General features: G+C 51.1%; 1 protein-coding gene across 2 annotated transcripts; it reads left to right on the forward strand.

The window, feature by feature from the left end:
* Nucleotides 1-11421: 11421 nt before the first annotated feature.
* On the forward strand, nucleotides 11422-15392 carry LOC109748127 (probable serine/threonine-protein kinase At1g01540). Of its 2 annotated transcripts, XM_020307174.4 has the most exons (7): nucleotides 11422-12861; nucleotides 12971-13075; nucleotides 13231-13353; nucleotides 13452-13622; nucleotides 13737-13866; nucleotides 13963-14172; nucleotides 14851-15392. In XM_020307174.4, the coding sequence occupies exons 1-7, from the start codon at nucleotides 12182-12184 to the stop codon at nucleotides 14983-14985; spliced, it is 1554 nt and encodes a 517-aa protein (XP_020162763.1). In that variant the 5' UTR covers nucleotides 11422-12181; the 3' UTR covers nucleotides 14986-15392. The 2 variants fall into 2 exon arrangements, with proteins under 2 accessions (XP_020162763.1, XP_020162762.1); XM_020307173.4 differs by having other exon boundaries at nucleotides 13452-13866.
* The last annotated feature ends 247 nt before the right edge of the window (nucleotides 15393-15639 follow it).

Raw genomic sequence — 15639 nt, forward strand, 5'->3', positions numbered from 1 at the left:
CTTCACTATATTTCAAAAGTATGTCTTGGAGACAACTGGAAGAGAATTAAAGCAATTAGCATTTATCATTAGTGTTTTTTGCCACTGTCATTGGTATGGTGATTTATGCCATGAATTATAAAGTGGTGATTTTCTGCTAATGAAAATTGGTATTGTGGTGGTCTTTACATTTCACTGGGCTGCAACAAAAAACGTCCTAAGTAGTCCCGTCTGAAAGATCGAGGATGTCGCCTAGAGGGGGGCGGTGAATAGGCGCTTTAAAATAATTACGGTTTAGGCTTGAACAAATGCGGAATAAACCTAGCGGTTAATTTGTCAAGCACAAAACCTACAACAACTAGGCTCACCTATGTGCACCAACAACTTATGCTAAGCAAGATAAACTACTAGGTGATAGCAAGATATATGACAAGAAACAATATGGCTATCACAAATTAAAGTGCATAAGTAAAGAGCTCGGGTAAGAGATAACCGAGGCACGCGGAGATGACGATGTATCCCGAAGTTCACACCCTTGCGGATGCTAATCTCCGTTTGGAGCGGTGTGGAGGCACAATGCTCCACAAGAAGCCACTAGGGCCACCGTAATCTCCTCACCCCCTCGCACAATGCAAGATGACGTGATTCCACTAAGGGACCCTTGAGGGCGGTCACCGAACCCGTACAAATGGCAACCCTTGGGGGCGGTCACCGAACCCGTACACTTTGGCAACCCTTGGGGCCGGTCACCGAACCCGTCAAATTGCTCGGGGCAATCTCCACAACCTAATTGGAGACCCCGACGCTTGCCCACAGCTTTACACCACAATGATTGAGCTCCGAACACCACCAACCGTCTAAGGCGCCCAAGCACCCAAGTGGAACAAGCTCAAGGGTACCAAGCACCCAAGAGTAATAAGCTTCTCAACTTGTAACTTCCACGTATCACGTAAAGAACTCAAACCGATGCACCAAATGCAATGACAAGGGCACACGGAGTGCCCAAGTCCTTCTCTCTCAAATCCCACCAAAGCAACTAATGCTAGGGAGGAAAATGAGAGGAAGAACAAGAAGGAGAACACCAAGAACTCCAAGATCTAGATCCAAGGGGTTCCCCTCACATAGAGGAGAAAGTGATTGGTGGAAATGTGGATCTAGATCTCCTCTCTCTTTTCCCTAAAAAACTAGCAAGAATCCATGGAGGAATTGAGAGTTAGCAAGTTCGAAGAAGGTCAACAATGGGGAAAGAACACGAGCTCAAAGGATAAGGTTCATTGGGGAAGAAGACCCCCTTTTATAGGTGGGGAAAAATTCAACCGTTATGCTCACAGCCCGCACCGAGGAGGCAAAAAAGCCAGAAGAACCGTCGGAGCGGTAGTACCGCTTGACCTCACGGTACTACCGCTAGGGTAGCAGTACTACTACTAAGGGTAGCGGTACTACTGCTTGCGAGCGGTACTAAAAAATTACATCTGTGCCTATCACCGCTGGACTTGTGACGAGTTTTTGGTCCCGAGCGGAAGTAGCCACGGAAGTAGCCGCGGTAGTACTGCTCCAAGCGGTAGTACCGCTCCCAAGAGCGTTAGTAAAAAATTACATCCGCTCCTGTCCGCGGTAGTACCGCTGCAGCCTTTTCAGAACACAAAAACTGACACAACTTCTGCAAACGGACTCCGAATTCGACGAAACCAAGTTTGTTGGAAAGCTAGCGACAAGGGCTAACACAATCTTGATAGAAATACCAATAAGAAGCAAATGAGAAAAGACCCAAAAGAAAATGGTGAGAACCCTTCCTCGGATAAGACCGGTAAAACCTCCAACATCGAAAACATCATAGAAGACGCATGCAAACTCCGTTTTCGATGAACTCAAGCTTGTCATCAAGATGACCATAAACTCTAAGACTCACAAAGAGAACCAAATAAGAACCAAGAAACATGATGCAAGGATGCAATGGTTTGAGCTCTCGACGAACGATACGATCAAGCTACTCACTTGAGAGCCCCCCTTGATAGTACGGCTATCGATCCTATAACCCGGTCTCCCAACTACCACCATGAGACCGGTAAAATAGAAAACCTATCAAGGGCAAACCTTTGCCTTGCACATGGTCCACTTGAGCTAGATGATGACGATCTTGACTCCCTCAAGTTGGACCACCTTTCTTGATTGCGTTGGCTCGATGAAGACTAGATGATTACTCCCGCATAGTCCACTATGGGTGAGCCACTCTTCGGCACATCTTCACAAGTCCATTGTCACCACAATGGACGGCAAGCTTCAAGCACTTGATCTCTTCGTGATGCTCCACTTGAACTTGCACACGGCAATCTTGATGACGATCACCACTTGATGTCATCCTCTCCATGGGTTCAGTGATATCTTCCTATTGACGCAAGCCCATGAACACGTACCTAACCCCACATAGAACTCTCACATAGACCATGGGTTAATATACAAAGCACAATGGGCAATGCTTACCATACCATGGGATCACTTGATCCCTCTCGGTACATCTTCTACGCTTTGTGAGTTGATCAAGTTGATTCACTCTTGACTTAGTCTTGATCAACCTAGAATCTTTCCAACTCTCTTCATTTGGATGATGTCTTGAAGGTAAACATGAATGATCACACAATCTTCTTCTTCAAGACATGCTTGCAATAAGCTCAACTCTCACATGATCAATCTTTGGATAATTCCTTAATAGCACCTTGGTCAACACAAACTCTCCTTGAAACCAACACATGTACTCCAAGAAAAGCCTATGGACAAAACCTTCAAATATAACTCAAGGCAACCATTAGTCCATAGAGATTGTCGTCAATTACCAAAACCAAACATGAGGGCACCACATGTTCTTTCACCGTCGAACACGCACGTAGATCAATCAATCGATCAATTGTCCAAAGAGGAAAACAATAGTTAGCCACGCGTACATGTATGGGTCACTCGGCTTTGGTCTTCTCTATATTCGGTGTAGTTGGTTCCATGAATATATTTTTGTACGGACTAAAGATGCAATTAGCTGCTGTCATTAGCCGTTGTACAGTATAGAACCTGCTAAAAATGTTCATTCGTCTCCGCCCCTGTCTTGGCTCTTTGACTGATGCACTGGCACATGCAACATGGGTCGTCTCCGCCCCTGTCTTGGCTCTTTGACTGATGCACTGGCACATGCAACATGGCGAGAAGAGAGGAGGTGTGCCGTGATTGTTTCAGAACCCACAAGATGCTAGTGAAGAGAGGAGGTGTGATGTGATTGTTCCAGAAACCAGCAGATGCAAGTGTGGGCTACTGTTCACTGCGAATCCGTTGAGTCTCAACCATTAGATTTATGAGACCAACAGCTAGGATTGATGTTGTTGTTACGATTCAAAACTCGTACACTATATAGTAGTATAGATAAGTAGTTTATAGTATGGATTTGCACTGTCCACCGTTGAACTCCGATGAATTATATTTCTTTTGTCCGGGTGATCTGGTGAACTGCGCTTTGATCCTGTGTTTTTATGTAGCGTTGTATGAATTGTATGGTTTTGAGGTTTCCTGCGGACGCGCCCATCCGTGGAGGTTTGAAGGCTCGAATTTGCCCATCACGGCTATAGATGCTCTAAGCTAATTGTATGCCTACGTAGCTAACAACATTTTTTGTAGTCCACGTTGGGTTCGGTAGGGAAGGGGGCGACACGCATGTCAGTTCACCTGTGCCCGAAACAGCGCCGGATGCCTCCGAGAAGAGACGAACTAATTTGCGTCGATCGGGTCGACCGGCCCATGCAGCCTACCTGGAAACCGACCACTTCGCGCAAATGCCGCCGCTCGGTTGCTGGCCAGTTTTCCATCTTTTTCGTCTGCAAGCTCTTCTGAATCTTCTTAGCACATACGCGACCCCCATTCAGGCCAGGAGTAGACTGATGCGTGAGGGGTTCAGTTCAGGGGTCACGCATATATGGCACGCTAGAAAGAAGGCGGGCACCCCGGGCGTGCGCAGGTGACTCATTTCACTTGGCATCAAACGGAGGCCACGCGGGCAGCAGAAGTGTCGGTAGCCGCGGCCTCGCGCTTTGCTCGCTGGCGCATGCAACATGGTCGGGGCTCTTCCCTTTTGCGAAGGGGGGAAAAGGGGATAAGATGAGTAGAAAATGCAGGGCGCCCGTACGTTTTTCGCTATATTCTTTGGCCTCTCAATGATTTGCAGCGTGGGAAAAAGGGTTTCTTCATGTATATATAGAAAAAGGCTATGGGACAAAGGGCACCAACTGTTTTCCATTGCTCTCTCTCGGTGCATTGCACCGTCACATGCGCACACACACACGTTCCCTATTGGGGGATTAAGTACTAGCGAAATTGTTTGGAGATGAGCCAAATAGTATACAAGGTAGGTTACAGTTGGACTATGAGTTGTATTGTGTTTACATAGAACGTAGAGTCGTGTCCTAGTCACAGACAATGACGACACCGAGATTTGTTAACGAGGTTCGGCGAACTCGCCTACTTCCCGAGGCAATGACTATGGGCGCTCCTCCCCGAGATACCACAACACCGGCCATCCGGGCGCCGGCACAAGCCGCCAGCACCCCTTTGCGAGCCTGTCGCTATCTAGTCGTCATGGGGTACAACGTGGGGTGCCTCCTCATATATAAGAGGCCAAGGGTACAACGTGTCCGACTCCAACACTACACGTATCCTATCCACACTACAACACCAAGTCCAAGCGTAACCCAACTAGTACAAAATATTCGACACAAACATAACAAACTCCACCTTGGCGAATATTCTCCACCACCTTAAATGTGTCCATGCGTAAAACTTCCATGTACTCCGGACTTGTGTTGTCTTCTTCGTAACTTACTGAGAGCTACTCGACGAGTCTGCCCCAGACCCGCCGCCGCCGTGAGACCCCGCTGCTACTCCTGCAACTCCAGTCTCCGTGACTCCACCTGCAATAGTGCTTCCTTGCAACTTGTAAAGATGCGAAGCCGTCCTCCCTCCAATCATCACGGTCACCTCATCTTCCATGATTCTCATGGTCTTCATGGTCTTCTTATCCCGATCACAACGAAATACCATACCACCATCATGAAGAACTCCAAGCGAAATTAGATTCCTCCTTAGCTCTGGCACATGCCTGACTCCCCGAAGCATCCGCTCAACTCCGTCAAACATCTTGATTTTGATGTCATCTACTCCAGCAACACGATAACCCGTGTCATCGCCCACATAGGCTAAACCAAACTCACCAGACTTGTACGAAGAGAACCACTCCCTGTTGGGTGTCGCATGAAAAGAGCAAGCTGAATCCAACATCCACGCTTCACCTTTGGTTGACCGCCTGTCTGATACTATGAGAACATCACTACTGCTGTCTGAGTCATCACCATAAGTTGCGTTATTAGCACTTGCCCCACCATTGAGTTCTGGACAGTCCTTTCTCATATGTCCCCACTGCTTACACTTGTGACACTGTATATTCTTTTTCTTTTTCTTGTTCTTCCCAGCCTCATATCCCTTCCGCCACTATCCTTCACCATGAGAGACTTCCACTGCCTTCTTCTTTCTCATATCATAAGATAGCAATGCCGCAGTAATATCCTCATTCTTGACGGTCTCCTTGCCGTGCGTCAAAGTAGTGATCAAATGGTCATAGGATGATGGCAACGAACAAAGAAGCAGAATTGCCCTATCCTCGTCGTCAACCGTCGCACCCAAGCGTGCTAGATCCGTCACGACTTGATTAAAGGCGTTCATATACTCCACAAGATCTGACCCCTCCTGCATCCTCATCCCATACAACTTTTGCTTCAGATACACCTTGGTCGTTGCAGTCTTGGACATAAACTGACTTTCGAGCTTCTCCCAGATTTCTTCGGCGAATTCTCATCCATCACATGATAAATAACCTGGTCCAATAGACACAACCGTATAGTCCCGGCTGCTTTCAACTGTAACTCCTCCCAGTAATCCGCCTCCATCTTAGCTGGCTTGGCTTCCTGCAACAATGCCTTCAAGCATCCCTATTGTGCCAACAAATCTTTCACCCTTGTCTGCCATAACCCAAAGCTTTCAGTTCCGTTGAACTTCTCCACCTCAAACCTGGTACCCGATGGCGCCATGGTTCTTTGTACAGCTGACCTTGCGAAAAATTATCCGAGCTTTACACGCGATGCCCAAGTACACAAAGAGAACCGAACGTTGTCTTCCGTGCACTAGTAGCAATTCCAACCAAAAAATCCCTTCCGGTCTTCACGTGTAGCAGCTTTGATCTTGGCTCAACTCTTGATTGCTAGGCTAATTGCTTTGCCCCAGCCCTTGCTCTCGATGGATGCGTGTATCTCCTGATGGAATTTCTATTCTACCGATCTGATCTATTGTTTTGTCTCGTACCAAGAACTACGCGCAGGTGCCCGGCTCGCAGACGATTTCCACCAGAACTCGGTCCTGTTTTTGTCTCCAAACAAATCTCTGTCCGCTTGCTGTTTCCGATTGCACAACTATCGCTAGAATTTGTATGCTCAGCGTCCGATCGAGTCCTCAGCCTGCACGCGTCCATCCACCGCATGGGCTGCTGTCCGTGTGCCCGCTGGACCGCACTTGCCCATCTGCATTGCCACAAGCCGCGTCCAACCTTGCCGACTCCGAGTACGTCAGCTCGGCGCCCACGCGATCGAACAGCACGCCGATTCTTTCTATCTCGCCGACAAATAATTCTTCCGCGATATTTTCACCTCTAGATCAACACGATCCACCTCAATCTCAAACCTTGCTTATGATACCACTTGTTAGAATAAATTCGAGGCACTCCGTCGATCATCCGAGGACCAAACAATCACACGAGCACGATACCGAGATTTGTTAACGAGGTTCACCGATATGGCTACATCCCCGGGGCTTGTCTACGGGCGCTACTCCCCGTGTCACAATACCGCACCAGGTCGCCCTGGACGCCGGCATAAGCCGTCGGCTTCCCCTGCGTTCCTGTGCTATTATTTTGGCATAGGTTATATCGTGTGTCTACCCCCGCTATATAAGAGAGGCCTAGGATACAAGTGTCCTACTAGGACACGACTCCACATCTTATGTTACAGTTGTGTCGAATATAGTGTACAAGGTAGGTTACAGTTGGACTTGTAGTTGTATTGTGTTTAGATAGGATATAGAGTCGTGTCCAAGTAGGACACTTGTATCCTAGGCCTCTCATATATAGCGGGGCTAGACATACGATGTAACCTATGCCAACATAATAGCACAAGCACGCAAGGGGGAGCCGGCGGCGTGTGCCGACGCCCGGGTGCGGTATTGTGACTGTGTCACGAGGAGGAGCGCCCGTAGTCAAGCCCCGGGGATGTAGCCATATCGGTGAACCTCGTTAACAAATCTCGGTGTCGTGCTCGTGTGATTGCTTGGTCCTCGGATGATCGACGGAGTGCCTCGGATTTATTCTACCAAGTGGCATCATGAGTTAGGTTGTCGGAGGCTGTGGAAGTCGATCTAGAGAAGGCTGAATTGATTCGCTGATTTAGTTCGTCACAGAAGGCGATCGTGTATCAACGGATGGAAGCGACTGTTGGAAATATGCCCTAGAGGCAATAATAAAATGGTTATTATTATATTTCCTTGTTCATGATAATTGTCTATTGTTTATGCTTTAATTATGTTATCCGAAAATCGTAATACATGTGTGAATACATAGACCATAACATGTCCCTAGTGAGCCTCTAGTTGACTAGCTCGTTGATCAATAGATGGTTACGGTTTCCTGACCATGGACATTGGATGTCATTGATAACGGGATCACATCATTAGGAGAATGATGTGATGGACAAGACCCAATCCTAAGCATAGCACTAGATCGTGTAGTTCGTTTGCTAAAGCTTTTCTAATGTCAAGTATCATTTCCTTAGACCATGAGATCGTGTGACTCCCGGATACCGTAGGAATGCTTTGGGTGTACCAAACGTCACAACATAACTGGGTGGCTATAAAGGTGCACTACAGGTATCTCCGAAAGTGTCTGTTGGGTTGGCTCGGATCGAGACTGGGATTTGTCACTCCGTATGACGGAGAGGTATCTCTGGGCCCACTCGGTATTGCATCATCATAATGAGCTCAATGTGACTAAGTAGTTAGTCACGGGATCATGCATTACGGAACGAGTAAAGTGACTTGCCGGTAACGAGATTGAACGAGGTATTGGGATACCGACGATCGAATCTCGGGCAAGTAAAGTACCGATTGACAAAGGGAATTGTATACGGGATTGCTTGAATCCTCGACATCGTGGTTCATCCGATAAGATCATCGTGGAACATGTGGGAGCCAACATGGGTATCCAGATCCCGCTGTTGGTTATTGGCTAGAGAGGTGTCTCGGTCATGTCTGCATGATTCCCGAACCCGCAGGGTCTACACACTTAAGGTTCGATGACGCTAGGGTTATAAGGAAGGTTTGTATGTGATTACCGAATGTTGTTCGGAGTCCCGGATGAGATCCCGGACATCACGAGGAGTTCCGGAATGGTCCGGAGGTAAAGATTTATATATGGGAAGTCACCATACGGTCACCGGAAATATTCGGGGTATACCGGTATTGTACCGGGACCATCGGAGGGGTTCCGGGGGTCCACCGGGAGGGTCCACCTGCCTCGGAGGGCCTTATGGGCTGTAGGTGGAAGGGAACCAGCCCTTAGTGGGCTGGGCGCCAACCCCCTAGGGCCCATGCGCCTAGGGTTTGGGGGGAACCCTAAAGGGGGCGCCCCCTTGCTTGGGGGGCAAGCTCCCTTCCCCCTTGGCCGCCGCCCCCCCTCTAGATCTCATCTAGAGGGGCCGGCCCCCTTCCCCTTCTCCCTATAAATAGAGGGGTGAGGGGAGGGCTGCAACACCATATCCAAGGCGCAGCCCCTCCCCTCCCAACACCTCTCCTCCTCCGCGTGTGCTTGGCGAAGCCCTGCCGGAGAACTGTCACTCCACCACCACCACGCCGTCGTGCTGCTGTTGGAGCCTTCTTCCTCAACCTCTCCCTCCTCCTTGCTGGATCAAGGCGTGGGAGACGTCACCGCTCCGTACGTGTGTTGAACGCGGAGGTGCCGTCCGTTCGGCGCTTGGATCATCGGTGATTTGGATCACGACGAGTATGACTCCATCAACCCCGTTCTCTTGAATGCTTCCGCTCGCGATCTATAAGGGTATGTAGATGCACTCCTCCCCTCTCGTTGCTAGTAAACTCCATAGATTGATCTTGGTGATGCGTAGAAAATTTTAATTTCTGCTACGATCCCCAACAGCGACAGTCCAAGCAATCGGCGGGGCGTAAAGCATGCAAGCTGGAGGCAATCTGTTTCGAGCCTCGACGAGATACGATCGGAATCAGAGGCATCAGCCGAGTCGTGGAGCGTATTGTAGGCACGCACTAAGATCGTGCGGGGTAGGCCGAGCAAGGCCCAAGTGTGGGGCTGCGGCCCGTGCAGCTGGGCAGGCCGAGGCATGGCAGTGCGAGCAGGAAAAGATGGCTGGTGAAGCACGCACGCAGGAAAAGCTCTACGAAGCAGCGAACCGTGAGATTTGTTTGGCAAAAAAAAAAAATCTGCAACTGGTATTTACGTGGCTTGAGGTTAGCAACATGATGAAAAGAGAAAAAGCATTGGGAGTTGCAGGACACAAGTTTGGTGCATCCATGGAGGCTACCCGGAAGAGGCATTTTTTCTTTTGTTTTTGTTGCTAAGTGCACACGTGATTTTACTGTGAGGTTCGTAGATGGATCATGCATACACAGGGCGTCAAAGCAAGGCATGGAGATGTGTGGGCAGACACGACGCAGGGTGTAGCATGGTTGTAGTCGGATATGTTCGGTTGGGGCGGACTGGATAGTCTGACGGATCGACGTGAGTCGGTTGATACAGAAGACGGTGATGGTGACCGACTTCTGGGTGTGGAAACACGTGGCATAGGCCTGAGGGCTTGTGTGGCTTTGACAAGACTATGGCGCGGGGTTGATTCAAGGTGGTGTACACACGGAGCTTGAATACGACGGGGCGTGAGGGTGGACTGATCATCTACCATGGAGTCATGTTGAAGGTGGAGCTGGAGTCTGGAAAATTCACTCAGTGCTGGTTGAGGGGCTACGGCGTAAGTCGACAGAGAATTGAAGCCTATTCAGCGGGAAAAAAGCGAGTGACGTGTAGTTCGGACTGGAGCCCGGTGGTCTGATGGAAGTGTGAAACTCGTCATCGGTCGGTGATGATCGGTGCTACTCCGTAGTGGGGGTTGAGTGGTGTGGGTTCGCGACCCTTGAGACTCGACCGGGACAGCGAAGGCTCGACGTGGTAATAGCGGCGAGGCGTGCGGTGCGCACGGGGCATGGAGACTGGCCAGGGCTCTGGTGGTCATACATGTGGTGAGACAACTGTGAATTTGATTCGGGTTGACTACAAGCAACGATGAAATTCTTCAAGTTTCAAATAGACGGTCAAGAAAGGAGCGGTGATGTTGAGTTCAGTGAACTCTTATGTGTGACACCCAATATGTGAGTTGTTCACTTTCACGCAGGTCAGTGATCAGTGTGTGATGGCGATGGACTGATACTCTGGAAGTTGGGAGCGCAAACTAGAGTAATGTGGAACTTGATTTTGCTCGAGTGTTGACTGTGGTCAAGAAAAGAAGGGACTACAAGTTGCAGGTGGAGTCACATGAAGTCTTTGGAGTAGCAGCGGTACTCATGGGATAAGCTCAAGTCCAATGTACATGGAAGTTTGACGTAATGTCGAATTCAAGGTGGTGGATAATATTCGCCAAGGTGGAGTTTGTTAGAGTTGTGTCGAATATAGTGTACAAGGTAGGTTACATTTGGACTTGTAGTTGTATTGTGTTTAGATAGGATATAGGGTCGTGTCTAAGTAGGACACTTGTATCCTAGGCCTCTCATATATAGCGGGGCTAGACATATGATGTAACCTATACCAAAATAATAGCACAGGCGCGCAAGGGGGAGCCGGCGGCGTGTGCCGGCACCCGGGTGGCCGGGTGCAGTATTGTGACGGTGTCATAGGGAGGAGCGCCCGTAGTCAAGCCCTGTGGATATAGCCATATCGGTGAACCTCGTTAATAAATCTCGGTGTCGTACTCGTGTGATTGCTTGGTCCTCGGATGATCGACGGAGCGACTTGGATTTATTCTAACATGCTTGGCCACATGTTTTGTTCCGGAGGAAGTGGGGGCGCTACTGGAGTGCCGTTTTATACTGGGAGTGTCAACTTTGTGCAACAAGTGTAACTTGTCCTCTTGTCTTAATGCCTCTCTTTGACTTTTGTTTTGTTTAGTGGCCTTAGACGGCAAAACCCATTTAATTGGTCGGCAGCGGAATACTGTAGATTATTAGCACGACTTAATTACACCCTCCCGGAGGGGAAATGCGGAGATGAGAGAGGAGGAGGAGAGGACGAACGACAAGCAGTGAAACCTTTTGCTAATGGCAAACACCAGAGACAGTTTCCCCCCTACTCAAGCAGTGAAAACTTCCCCTAAGCTAGGCATACAGCCAAGCAAGGCCTCCAGAGATTCCCCTCAACAACCGCTCTGCTTCTGGTTTTGGACCGGGGGACGGCACGACGCCCCTAAGCCCCTTGCCACCCACCCGATCTCCTCAACCGAAGGTCCAGATCGAGCTGCAGACACCGATGGTGAAATGCATGTGTTCGTCGAGTACACGCAGAGAGATAATGCCGAGGAGACGTACTAGTACAGACAAGACAGAGGGTACTGTACGCATCAGCCGGATCGCAGGACTTGATCACGACTTTATTTACTCCCAGATCCCTTCCCTTCTGACTTGTGTGAGCTTTTGTTACACTAGTAGTATACCAAACTCCGTGTCAGATTAACCGAGGCTTCAGCTGCCAGCGGGCCCCGTGGCACAGAAACGGACAACCTTCCGTGCCCAGCGCCCCCCGGGCCCACAGAAACCGCCCACGGTCCACCCCGAGCCCGAGCGAGCTACCTACACTCTCGTCCCGGCTCGTCGTGCTCTCACAGTCTCACTTGCTCACACTCACTCCGACCTCCTCCGGCTCCCGCTATATGCAGCGTCGCACCGGCAGCGGCGGCATTGCTGCTAGTGGCAGTACGATTGGCATGCGGAGGTGGCTGGCATAGGACTAGGAGGGTGTGGCTTGGCAGGGGAGGGGGCGTAGCGCCGGGCGTGAGCGGAGATGGCCGGGCGTGAACGGAGCGCGCGCGCAGTGGCGTCGCCGCCGCCCCCGCCGCTGCTGACCAACGAGCTGTCGCGCAGGACGCCGGTGCTGGGGCTGCGCCTCTGGGTGCTCGTCGGCCTCGCCGTGGGCGCCGCCTTCCTGCTCCTCCTCGCGCTCGTCTCCGTCCACCTCGCGGTGGCCGCGCGGCGGCGCCGTCCCAAGGGGAAGGCGGCGGCGGGGGCGGGGGCGCAGCCAGCGCCGCTGTCGCCCGCGACCATCCCGCCTGTGTCCAAGGAGATCCAGGAGGTGGCCGTCCACGTGGGCTCCCTCCGCCACTACCTCGAGATGGGCGCCGCGTACCTCAAGGACGGCGGCAAGGACGGCGGCGAGTCGCTGTGCGGCAGCGTGGCGCACGGGTCGCAGCGCGTGCACATCGAGGCCGGCAAGGACCGGCGCATGGTAGCGTGCGCCGACGCGGAGGCCGGGTCCGTGCAGTCCGACCCGGCGTCGTCCGTGGGGGCGGGCCCCGAGGTGTCGCACCTCGGGTGGGGCCACTGGTACACGCTCCGGGAGCTGGACGAGGCCACCGCCGGCTTCGCCCCCGACCGCGTCGTCGGCGAGGGCGGCTACGGCATCGTCTACCTCGGCGTCTTCGCCGACGGCCGCCAGGTCGCCGTCAAGAATCTTCTCAACAACAGGTGCGTGCCAATAGAGCAGACAAGAGCGCGCGTCCCGCCTGCATGTGCGTGGCTAGCTCCGTGACAAGTTTGCCTTTGTGTTTTTGGCGCATGTTGCTGGCCGGCGCAGGGGGCAGGCGGAGAGGGAGTTCACGGTGGAGGTGGAGGCGATCGGCCGCGTCCGCCACAAGAACCTCGTCCGGCTGCTGGGCTACTGCGTCGAGGGAGCGCACCGGTACGGCACCCAACTCAACCCAGCTGAGCCCCTCCACACCACATGCACGCATCGGCTGATGATGGGTCGACACCGTCTTTGTGCCTAGCTACGTACTCCTCCCAATCTCACCTACCACGCAGCACTTGACACTCGCCACTTGCTTGTGGCCTCAGGATCCTGGTGTACGAGTACGTCGACAATGGCAACCTGGAGCAGTGGCTTCACGGCGACAACGGGCCCGTCAGCCCGCTCTCCTGGGACGCCCGGATGGACATCGTGCTCGGGACAGCCAAAGGGTGGGTGAACTACCAATCTGGTTTGATTGCCGGACTCCGGCGGCGTTAATCGGTTCGTTAATGGCGAGTCTGAGTACCGCGATCTGGTTTGGTTTCAGGATCACGTACCTGCACGAGGGGCTGGAGCCCAAGGTGGTGCACAGGGACATCAAGTCGAGCAACATACTGCTGGACAAGCGGTGGAACTCCAAGGTCTCCGACTTCGGCCTCGCCAAGCTCCTCGGCTCCGACAGCAACTACGTCACCACCAGGGTCATGGGAACATTTGGGTACCTCCCTCCTCCTCCTTCTCAGCACCTGAACTGCATCCATCGTTGCAGTGCATTGCAAAAATGTGAGTTGTGTCTGAACTTGAATCGTGTCCCTCTGCTTTTTCTTGGCAGTTACGTGGCGCCGGAGTACGCGAGCACCGGCATGCTCAACGAGAGGAGCGACGTGTACAGCTTCGGGGTCCTCATCATGGAGATCATCTCCGGCCGATGCCCGGTCGACTACGCCAGGCCTCCCACGGAGGTTATTAGCTAGCTCTGAATATGTCTGTTTTGGTCTGTCATGCAGATAGAATCAACTCAACCATAGCTTGTGTCGTGTGGGTGCATCTCTCTTCAGGTTAATCTGGTGGAGTGGCTGAAGAAGATGGTGAGCAACAGGGACTACGAGGCCGTTCTGGACCCGAAGCTGCCGGAGAAGCCGTCCTCCAAGGCCCTGAAGAAGGCGCTCCTGGTGGCGCTGAGGTGCGTGGATCCCGACTCGCAGAAGCGGCCCAAGATGGGGCACGCCATCCACATGCTCGAGGTCGACGACTTCCCCTACCGAGATGTGAGCCTCGCTGCTTCTTTTACCTCCTTATCATCAAGTCAATCGCATTGCTCATTTGCTCATACCAACGTATTTTTTTGGATAACCAAGTCAATTCCAAGTTACATATGGCGAGATTGACGCAATTGCCGGGCTACCGTCGTAAAAAATGTGTGCCAGTTATACTAATCCGTGTGTAAATGCCTGATGATTTTAAAAGTGGACACCTCTGCATCCGAGTCCGGAGAAACGGACAGAGCAGGTGCATCAGGGTTTAGAATAGCAGAGTGCTGGCTCTGATTACTAGTTTCATGTCTGACCTTGGACCAAGCCTTCATTGCAGATTCCTCGAGATTAGTTAAGTTATCACCATGTTACCTGACTCTGCTCTGAACTGCCGTTGGGGATGTTAATTACTCTGTCATCTCAAAAAAGAACTCTTGATGACCTCGAGATCACCATGTCGCCATGGTTATTTTTATCAGATTGAAATTATACTGCCCCCCTGAACTAGTGTTTGGTGACTTGATCCGATGCTGTTTTGGCAACTCTAGCAGAAGCACACATATAGTACTATATGTTTCTGCCATCGCACCGTCATTCTGCATCTCATCCGAAGTTTCAGAAACCAGGACTTGACTCTGAAATTAGATTTATCCACCCTCTCAAATTCACAGTTTTTTGCTCGCCTGCTCGCAGGATCGTCGGACTCTGCGGCCGTGCCAAGGCAGTCCCCTGGAGAAATCAAGGAGGCCGGTGACAGAATCAGGCCATAGCAGCTGCTACGATGGCAACAGCAGCACCGCCGCCACTACGCCGTCCAGGTTCCAGTAGGGCTAGTTGGCTCGCACGTCCTAGGGTTTTTGCCCGTTGTCAATCACAATGCCTCTTGCGTTCAGCTCTAGGCAGCTTGGAAACGCAGTGCTGTAACTTGTTTTTGTCGGTGCCGTTCTTACTCCCGTTTCTGCTGCCTCGTACTAGTTTTGTGGAAGCCCTGGTTGTTCTGTCGAGGGTGTAGGTCAGCTATATCCTTGGTGAAAAGTTTCCCCTGGTTTGTCTGCTCTTTGTAGGTTTTGCGTGCACACCCCCTGCCTCTGTGATTGACGTAGCTTGCCGGACTGTTGTATAGTGGATTTTACTCTTGTGTTAGAACGTTTCTTGCCTGGATCTTGTGTACAAAACTGTGAGTTCTAGTTTTCTTCTTAACTTCATGCTTGGAAGCATGATTCGATTTTTTTTAACACAGTACAATCGAAATTGCTCACATATGTTACAAACAACAATTGTTAGTCCTGTGCATGACCGATTGACCTTCACACTTGAATAAAACATCCTATACTTACTTAAAAATGGGAGTACAATTGTAGTAAATTATTCTTGTGTCAGATTGTTTCATGCTCATATCTTGGTCTGCAATAGCTTTTTAAAGATGCTCCCAAATTGATACAAGCCGTCAAAATTTGACGTGACTACTGGCTTATGTAGTAA

This window comes from Aegilops tauschii, chromosome 1 (genome assembly GCF_002575655.3).
Source record: "Aegilops tauschii subsp. strangulata cultivar AL8/78 chromosome 1, Aet v6.0, whole genome shotgun sequence".
NCBI lineage: Eukaryota > Viridiplantae > Streptophyta > Magnoliopsida > Poales > Poaceae > Aegilops > Aegilops tauschii.